Raw genomic sequence first — 10,301 nt, 5'->3', positions numbered from 1 at the left:
TTCAATAACACATTCTGCAGTATGCGCGAAGGTCAGGTCCTCAATCATTGATGGTGACTCATAATTGGAATTGGTGACTTTGGTCGATCGAGGCTGAAGTGACATTGAACTTTTCACCTTATAATGACTACCTCCTTTGAGAGTTGGTGGAAAGTTAACGATATGCTTCGATCAAGGATGAGAGGTCCAATTGGGTGATGACTTGATTCTAGGAGAATGGGCCATTAGTAGGTCTCCAACAGGAGTAATAAAAATTCTAGGACCACAAAGTGCCTTTCCTTCTCCCAGGAAATTGACGGAAGTGTCAAATTTTCCCCTGAATTAGGTAGTGAATTCTGGTTGACTTCTATAAATTGTTGCATTTGCATAAGGTCCTAGTAAGTAAGAATGTTGCCATCAATCAAATCTTGAAATACAAAATTCAACTGCCAACAATGGTAGGAGGTGTGACTAGGCCCTTGATGATAATCACAATGAGCACTCTCGTTATAATTTCTAGGTTTGGGCTCCCGTGGAGGTCTCCATGTAAGCAGTTACAAAAACCCGCCTTAAACTAAAGTAGGGAGTAGTTGAGAATGAGGACATGGCAAAGGGGAAAGCTTTCTTCTTTCTTTTTGAGGAGTTTGCTGAGTGTGAGCTCCGGAAAGCTCATGGCCGGCTCAAAGAAAAGGAGTTGCCACCCTTTTTTAAAGAAAATGGATCCTCAGTATCGGATTTGAAAGATTCGAATCAAGTCTTTGATAGTGACTCCGTCCTCCATAGGGAAGGCATTGAACTAAAATCTTTTGGCTTCCAAAGATTGGGAGAGAGAAGGTGTTAGGCACTCCTCTCTCCAAGTTGCTATAGCAACCCATCATGGGAGTAATTCAGAAACATGTTCTAGCAAAGTACGAAATTAACATGATTACTCAAAGCTCCTGAAATCTGGAAAAAATGTTTACAACTTTTCCCAAAATTGACTTGAGGTGGTGTTATCAGGTCTTAGGTATTGGTTTCCCTATGACCCCCACCTCTCTACCTCTTTTTCTCAATTTAGAAGAAGTTGGAAATGCAAGTTTCCCAGGATGTTAGGGCTTCAAGCAACCTGAAACTAAACTAAAAGCAAAGAGATGATGGAATGAGAGGCTTACCTCTCATGTACAACCTTGAAACGAACTATCCAACAACTAAAAGGACTTGAGATGGGCTGAATGTTTTTGGTGTTAAGTTGGAAAACAGGGGATGAGGTTTGAGCTTGGCTTCAGGGATTTCGGGATTTCAAGCAGAATGAGTGTGTTACAGAAGTTGGAAAACTGCCCTTCCCCCCTCTCTCAAGCTCGAGTCGGGCCTCTATTTATAGAGAAAATGGAGAGAGATGGGTCTAAAACTCGTCCAACTATAGTATATGTGGTTCAATAGAGTTTTTTTCACTGAAATAAAGCAAGGATTTTGAGAGATAAGGGCCTATAGTTGACCATTCCTTCTTTGTTCAACAAATGTTCTAAACTTTGGAGGGCTTCTCATGAATTTTGTGCATCCAATGAGGGATTGGAGCATGTCAGACGTTGCAGCCTCACATTTGGGGCTGACAGTGGCAAAAAATGTAAATTTGATGAACTTTTAAATGAGGTTTTGTTCGTTCCTAGTTTTAAGTGGGGCTTGTTTGGTATTTTGAGCTCTTTAAGCCTATTAGGCTCAAATTCATTGGTCCAAGTGTTTTAATTCTGTTAAGTAAGGAGCTGACATCAGTCCCACCCTCTTAAGATACTAGGTTGGACAGCTAATGTGGCGGTTCAATCTAGTGTGTCAAAATGGTATTTCTCAAGTTTAACGGTTAAACGGATGAATCTAGTCATGAAATTTGGCGTGCTGGGGTTTTTTGGGTCTCTGAACATAGAGGTGAGGCCTGATTGGACAAACTGGGGTTGAGATGATTGAAATATGTGGCTAATAGGTTCAGATCAATAAGATTTACTAAAATAGAATCTTTGTTTGATGAAGGGTTAAACAGAGGAATTTTGGGATGAAATTTGGTAGGTAGGCAAATTTGAACATCCAAAATCTAGTGGAAGTGATGGATCTTTGATTAGATGTGTAGATTGACTGATTTAATTCAGATCATGGTCTTATGGTTTTATAATTAATGAGACGGCCCAAAATAAAATCTTGTTTTTTCAACGATTAAATGAAGGTGTTTGGTCATGAAATTTGATATGTTGGGGTTATTTGGGTATCTAAACATGGTGGTATAGATTCGTGATAGGTGAGATTTTAATCAATAAAATTCGTCAAAATAGAATTAATGCTTGATGTTGGATCAAACAAGGGAATTTTGGAATAAAATTTTGTGGGTAGGTATGGATTGGGTTATGAGGCTGTTGGAAGGGTTTGATCATGTTAAGCATGTATAGATCACGGGTTTTAGATTCGAGGAGCGTCATAATGTTAAAGCATCAAAATTAAATCTCTGATGAATGATTGGCTAAATCCAGGAATTTAGGGTTGAAATCTTGTGTGGTTGTTTGTTTGAGGATTTTGTTTCGTGTGATGGAGTTTGATTGATGATCAAGTATGGTGATGTGGCATAATCAAGACTATCGACAAGGAATCATGTAGATTTTTTTTTTTTATAAATAACATTAAGAATCATGTAGATTTAATAGTGGATTTATGGGCATTTGGGATAAAATTTAGTTTCTTAGGGTTTTGGCATGTTTTAATGTGATTGGTGTGGTCCGATCGAGCATCCTAAATGTAAGAAATGGGTTAAAGAAGGGATCGAGCAAAAATCGGGTGCTAACACTGAGTGATCGAGGTTATGGGAGGTAGATGACATGTTAAAGTTAGGATATAGGGTTGCAAGGGATCTTAATACCACTATCTCTCAAGCTGTTATTTTGGGTGGATGGGATAAGCTGTGGAAGCTTCCTATTCCACCTAAGGTGAAGAGCTTTGTTTGGCAGGTTTGTAGGGAGTGTTTGCCCTATAAAGACCAGCTTGCTAGGCATGGCATCCAGTTAGATACTTCCTGTCATCTCTGTAATACTAACATTGAAAGTCTGAGCCATGTCTTGTTATCATGTCCGTATGCTCAAGCTTGTTGGTCTAAGGCTGGCATCAGCGTAAATGTGTCGAATCATGCCTCTTTTGCTGATTGTCTTCTTGAGTTTTTAGCAGAAACTAATTATGACAAGTCTGAATGCGCTTGCATGGTTTTGGGGAGCATCTAGTCTCAACGTAACTCCAAGCTATGGAGAAATAATTTTAAGCTGCTTGATCATGCTGTTACTGAGAGTTTGCAGCTTCTCCATGATTGGAAGCAAGCTCAAATACAGAAGCGATTGGGCATGGTTATTAATCTTAACCACCAAGGTGATGGTAATTGGCATGCTCCCCCTCCTGGTTCCTTCAAGTGTAATATTGATACTGCCTCTTTCATGAGCAGTAACCTCACTGGGTTTGGGATAGTTATACGTGAAGAGATTGGTGTTTTTGTGAAAGGCTACCCGTCCACAATTCCTGGTCTATTCGTTTCGAAAGAAGGGGAAGTAATGGCCCTTATAGCAGCAATTAAATGGGTGACCAGCATGGATATCCAAAATGTGGTATTTGAAACTGATGCCCTAGTAGTATGGAAAGCCCTTCGTGCTCCAGCTTCGAACTTGTCCGAATTTGGCTCCCTCATTCATGAGTGTTCCTCGTTGTTACAGCAAGGTGTAAACTTCTCAGTGGCTTGTGTCAAAAGGCAAACTAACACCGTGGCCCACAACTTAGCTAGGGCTTCTTGTCGTTTCGTTAATCCTTGTATCTGGCATGAGCCTCATGCGTTTGTGGACGATTTGCTTGTTTGTGATATTTCTGGTTGATTAATGCATGCAGTTTATTAAAAAAAAAACTATCTAATTATCAGAAAATGAGTAGTTATTATTAAATAAAAGGAAATAACACATAAGCATGCATATATACAAAAAATAACAATCAAGCCCAAACGGGCCCCATGTGGCCCCACTTATGGTCCAAAAACTCTCTAGTGGAGTTGCTAGTCCATGGGCATAAGAAAAATGGTTCACTTGGGTTGGGAATGGAGTTGCCACCCATCAATTATGGAAATGGATTTGATGAGACCTCCAAGAATGAAAACAAAATTCATTTTTGTTTAATAGTGACTCCAAAGCCCGAGGCACTAGGTACACCAATCCGAGTAAAACTCGGATGGGAGAGGGAAGGGGTTAGGCACCCCTCTCTCGGGTCCAATAGGTGGAGTCCACATGTGATCTCAAATAGGCATAACACAAAATAAACAACTATGTAAGCAAAATAATTAAGAAAGCATACCATAAGAACAAACCATCACAAAAGAGAATCTACCTTACCATTTGCATTTTTTATTGTTTACTATTATTTGTTTCATTTTCTAATATTTATTTATTATTATTATTTTATTTATTTTGTTTTATATTTATTATTTTTATCATTTATTTATTTATATAATTTAATCCGAACAATCTTTTTTTGTTTTCTTATAAAAATCTATTTGCACTTTTATTTTATGGAATTATATTTCTATTTTCTTGCATATTTATGTTTTTATGTTTCTTTCCATTATATTCTTTATTATTGTATTCTTCCTTTTATTTACTTTTATCAATTATTTATCATTTTTCATTTTTTTATGGGACCCTATTTCTATGTTTATTCATTGGATTTATTGTCTATTTATCCTATTCTACCCTAAAAAAATTATCAATTTCTTTGTCAATTATAATTATAGAAATTGAAATGAATAATTTAAGATTTAATTTCTCTAAAAAATTTAATAAAAACTAAAAATTATAAATAATTTATGTTATCTACCTTAAATGATTTATATGTTTTATTTTAAAATTATATATTAAAAATGAAAACATATTTATTATTTAAAAAGGAGTTATTATTTATATAAAAATACTAAATTAATAAATATTCCCAAAAATAATAAAAATTAAAAATTATAATTATAAAATTGAAATAGAGTGACAATTATTTTATGATGTCTAAATGCTCTAGAGTACTAGTATTGCTGATTGTATTGTCTTTCTTCATATAACAAATTGAAGTATGCATTTCTCATGTGTTTATAACTTATTTGCAAAGTGTTAGATTTGTATTTATTTTCCTTGCATATCCAAGCATTTTTATATCTTTTGTTAGTATTCATGTATTTGCAAAGTGTATCTGCACCTGACTTATCTGATATGATACCTGATACTGAAACCTTGATCCTTGTTTATATTATGTAAGTAGGTAGTGATGAAAGAAAACCCACACAGATGGTGAGAAGAACTCGCACATGGTGAGGAGAATTATCTTTTTTGCTTTGTCTTCATCATTTCTTAAGTTATTGGATACTATATATATGTTATTGTATGTTGATTGTACTCCATTTTTTCATAGAGTTTTACAGTACTTATTACTTTATTTATGGTCATCCGAAACTCAAATATAATGTTATTGATTTATTTTGGAAAGTTGTTTGAGTTTCCATAGCGTATCAATTCCTATCTTAATATATTTCCACTGCATCCATACGCATTTAAAGCATGTCGTAATAAGCCTCTTAAATTTTAACCTTGCTCAACGCTCAAGATTTTTACTATAACAGTTACTGGATTTTGGTTCACCCTTGACATACTGGCCATTATGGTGTGAAAATCATGAATACATCCTTTCAATGTTTTGAAAACCAAACAGACCATCCAATTGAATTAAATTTCCCTTTCGAGTTCAACCAAATGTATGAAACAACAGGACTTTTGAGGTTGAATTAGGAAAGCCAAGGGACTTTATGTTGACGACCCATAGATATTCTATGTTTGATTTAAGATGCAATTGGGTTTTGAAAAGATTTTAAATGTCGACGTGGTATGCCTAATAAAGGTTTATTGTGTCAATTTCCCAAGGTGGAATGACCCAATTTTCATGCACTTTATTCCACCATACATTTTTTTATCAACCAATACATTCATAATCCAATTTGCATTTTCTGTAAATTTAAATTTCCCCAACTTCCTAATTAGAATTTTCAACCAAACTTATAATGCTATCATGGAATCTATCTTACAGAAATTCCAACCTAAGTTGCATAATCCCTTGCCACTACACCATGTTACATGACTATATTAAAGCAAAAATGTTTTTAAATTCCAACATTTTTGGATCAGCTTTGATGAAAATTGTCTTGCCAGCATCAATTAGAAAATTGTAGTTTGTATAGTAAAGAAAATAATTGATTTATCATTGAAATTATTATCTGTAAGTGTTAAAGAGATATATTTTGTTTAATAAAGCATATTTGCATATTTTAATTCTTATCATTCTATCATTTCTAATGCTTCTTCTTTTCTTTTTCTTGAAAATGATTTCCAACACTGCCTAATCATATTTATCTATTAATTCACAAATGGCGTTTTTAACGTTGTTAAAATCCTTAACGTGATTTGTAAGTATAGCTTATGAAAAATATACCTTGTGACAATTTTAACTTATTTGGCTACTTTTTTTGAATTTTAATGCAGCACCAACTAAATATATATTTTTTGTGTTTATACTTCATTTATAATAATTTGAACCTTAATTTAAATTTATTGATTTATATATATTTTTTATTCCTGTAATATCCAAACCATTCCACTGTATCCAAAGCATATCTTGATTTCACCATCATCCAAAATTTATCTTAGCAATACAAGGTTAGCAAAATGAATCTTGTTTGTGGTTCTGTTCTATTTGATTCCATATCATTGGTAAATTATGAAAGGTTCGCTTAAATCATTTTTTACTACTTTGACACATCCTTTTTAGTATATTCTTAACCCTTAAAAAATGGCAAAAAATCATTTCTTCCAAGTGCTTTTAATGGTCTTATATGCATGTGACGAAATCATCTTAGCTTATTTTTTCTCATTTTATTCACCTATTGGAGCTACTCCTAAGGCCCCGTTTGCTTTTTGGTAAGTTACTTACCTAAGTAAATGCAATTACTTGGGTAAGTGTCTTACCTAGGTAAGTGCATTTACCCATGTTCTTTTTATTTTCCATGTAAATAAAGCAATGACCATTTTAGCCATAGAAATCCATTATTACAAGGGGCATTTTTGTCCCATTCAAGTGCTGGCAACTTTCCCCTTATGTGGAAAACTTATTTTCCCATCTAGGAGATGGGTATCACTTTCTTGGGTGAGTGATACCCAAGAAAATAAACTTTCCCTAATCCCCATATAAAATTGAGAAAAAAACATGGGATTCTTCGCCAATAGGAATCAAATTCCCATTGACCAACTTCCCCCTCTCCAAATCCCAAAAAAGAACACCCCATTTGCTTTTCGGTAAGTCACTTACCTGGATAAATGCACTTACCCGGGTAAATGCATTTACCCATGTTCTTTTATTTCCCATGTAAATAAGGCAATGACCATCTTAGCCATAAAAATTCCATATTAAAAGGGGCATTTTTGTCCCATCCAAGTATTGACAACTTTCCCCTAGATGTGAAAGTTAATTTACCCACCTAGGTGATGGGTATCACTTACCCGGCCCAGAAAAATAAACCTTTACCAATCCCCACATAAATCTGAAAAATGAACATGAATTTCTTGGTCAATGAGAATTAAAATCACATTAACCAACTTTCTCACTCTTAAAATCCAAAAAAAGAATGCCCCCTAAATATTTTCAAATAACTTCATTTCTGGCCCAATCCTTTTTAATTTTTCCACCTATCTCCACATTTATCTTCTGGACATATTTGTTGACTGCCCAACACATTGCTACGTAAACATAACTATTTTTACAACTATATTATAGAATTTTCCTTTTATTCAAGTGGTATTTGACCAATGCATAAGACTCTAGATGCTCCTCTTCATTTTACCCATCTTCATTAATTTTATGGGCAACATCCTCCTTAATCTCTAATTTGTCATGAATCATAGAACCAAGGGAATACTGATCAATATTTTGAACCTTGGTCTATCCATACATAGATAAGAGCCAAGTATAGTGCATGGGGAATCCTCCCTTCTGACAAAAAAGCATTTCATGGGCTTAATGGAAATCTAAAAGTTAGGATGTAGGAAGTAAAGGGCGTATCACAGAAATGCCAACGTAATTATGGAACAAGGTTCGTGCTTATTTTAATAAACAAATAACTAAAACTTTATTTTAGGTTCAGTTTGGAAAGAGTACAAATGGAAATATGTACAGTATATACAAAATAATATAAAATATAAGGTTTTGCACTCTGCATATTTGCATCTGTATTCCTTCCAAAGTGAGCCTTAACAAATAAGTAGAAACTCAGGCAATACAAGCTCTTTATTACTTGGCAGTGGACGATGTGTAATTGCTATATAATAAAGTGGTGAACCAACTATTGCAGTGGCTCTGTACCCTTATCTCCTATTGAATGAAGCATGCACTTGATTTTGTTCACAACCAACACCAACAGTTGTCAAGCCGCAAAATACAAATACAAAACAATATGTACTTATGTAAGATGGTTGTGAAGTTGCGAATGCAGCTGCTAGCATGCAGCGCTACTGCAAGAAGAAGATGAATACAAAAGTTACAGTTCAAGAATAATAAATGTGACAAAACTAAAAAATACAACGATCAAAATTAAGAAAAAACAAATGGATAAAGAAAACAGGAGGTCCAAAGACGTACTACTAACATTTTGACACAAGAAACCAAGGATTTATCTGTTTTGAGATATCTAGAGATGGTATTTCAAGTTACAGTGCGCAAACCATGCCTGAGCATTATATTCTGAATCCCTGGAATGAAGGTGATAGAATTCTGAAGAGGCCATCTGGGTTATCAGCATGGACCTGTCAAAAGTTTTCAGCATGAATAACTTAACAAAGTTTTTTATTAGTACGTTAAAACTACTCCATTCTCCATGGAAAATGCTAAGACTGTCTTGAGGACCATTGCTTTGGTTTGTTCTTAATGCTTAACCCATTGAAACCTGCCTTAGACCTATGTTTTCGAGTACAGTAATTTCAAAAATATTTTGGATGGTTTAGATTTTAGGGACATGCCAAAGTGTTCCTCAGGACTGGACTAGCATAACCCTTTCTCTAAATGGAGCATAACTGGTTATCGTACTCCAAAAACAAGTGTATGCATTGTGTTAGTGCTTTCTTTTAGAGGGTATTGTTATCTTCGGTTGTGTGAGTTCAGATATGGCAATATGCCATCATAGAAACAGTATGTATGTATTTGTGCATGCAAGAAACAATACAAAGAGATATCTTCAATCTCTTTCCTTTCTGCAAGAGAGAACTGTCCAGGTTTCAATATGAAATAACATGGATTATCCTGGGTTAACACCCAAAATAGACCCCAGGATAGACCATCATGGTAAAAACCGCTTATCTCTTAAGGTGTGTTTGGCCTATTGAGCTCAATATGATGCCTTTATAATCACTTACTATTCAGAAATCTCATTATTTACTGTAGGTGTTTTTTTTTTTTTTTATTTTTTAATGTGAGCTGAGCTACTATAGAAGAACAGGCTGAATTCTTTTTCTCTGAGCTAGGACCTGTAACGAGGAATGCAATTCTTACATCACCCCAAAAAGATATCAGTTTCAAGCTGTGATGGGGTATCATGATACGATAATGCTACATTTTATCATGGATCAGTTGCTCATAGAATTACTCTAGCCTCCATGATTTTTTGTGGCCCATCATGATAGCTGCAAGAGAAAAAATCACAAATTCTATTGGACTGCTGAAGCTAGGCATTGAACCACTGTTGTTACCATTATTGAACATACAGAATTGACTAGCAACATACCCTTTCCTTCAAAAATAATTAACTGCAATATGATTTACCATGCCACATTTATTTTTGCGTACATACAACATTAGGAAATGACCTTACTCATATTTCAGTGACAGATTTCTCTCTGTCCACATCTGTGTGTTGCACCCAAGCTTCAAAACAGAGATAGGCTCACAAATGTTAATGGGAAGAAGCAGTTATGGGTAAGATGCTTGAAATCCAAAGATGATTATATAAATGCTGTATTTCAAAGGGTTGAGGAAGCAAGTAATCCACCTGGGTTATGGTAGGCTGGCAATTCAAATCTCAAATGGCAATTAGGAACTCCAAGGGCGGACCTTTCTTATTCAAGTTTCCCAGTAAGAGCAAGTCCATTTTTACGCATTAAAGCAAAGGAGATTGGCATTTAATGACCCAGAGTCAACTCAGTTATTAGGGCCCCGTTATAGGTTCAACCAAGTAGCAAGATCTGTGAGTGATGGATCAGAATTTT

At 34.9% G+C, this 10,301-nt stretch overlaps 2 protein-coding genes across 5 annotated transcripts in view; one reads left to right on the top strand and one right to left on the bottom strand.

Moving 5' to 3' along the window:
* The first annotated feature begins 2,813 nt into the window (after positions 1-2,813).
* LOC148852922 (uncharacterized) lies at positions 2,814-3,845 on the top strand. Its single transcript, XM_088945869.1, has 2 exons — positions 2,814-2,942; positions 3,282-3,845. Exons 1-2 carry the CDS (start codon positions 2,814-2,816, stop codon positions 3,843-3,845), a joined length of 693 nt encoding a protein of 230 aa, XP_088801995.1.
* A 4,303-nt stretch (positions 3,846-8,148) lies between these two features.
* LOC148852921 (alpha/beta-Hydrolases superfamily protein) overlaps positions 8,149-10,301 on the bottom strand; it is an 87,376-nt gene continuing 85,223 nt past the window's right edge. The window contains exons 13-14 of one of the 4 annotated variants that reach the window (XR_016099112.1): positions 8,683-8,846; positions 8,149-8,555 (exon numbers count right to left, since the gene is read on the bottom strand). Coding sequence is in view for 2 of the 4 variants with exons in the window: in XM_088944252.1 (XP_088800378.1) it covers positions 8,778-8,846 (69 nt within the window). In the remaining 2 variants the exon portion in view is untranslated. The remainder of the gene's footprint in view (positions 8,556-8,682; positions 8,847-10,301) is intronic. The other 3 variants (XR_016099111.1, XM_088944252.1, XM_088944253.1) reach the window with 3 other exon arrangements.

This window comes from Nelumbo lutea, chromosome 5, assembly GCF_056320005.1.
Source record: "Nelumbo lutea isolate HS-2025 chromosome 5, American lotus-T2T, whole genome shotgun sequence".
NCBI classification, from domain to species: Eukaryota; Viridiplantae; Streptophyta; class Magnoliopsida; order Proteales; family Nelumbonaceae; genus Nelumbo; species Nelumbo lutea.
The sequence above is the reverse complement of the archived record's forward strand: the minus strand, read 5'-3'. Positions and strand labels throughout refer to the sequence as shown.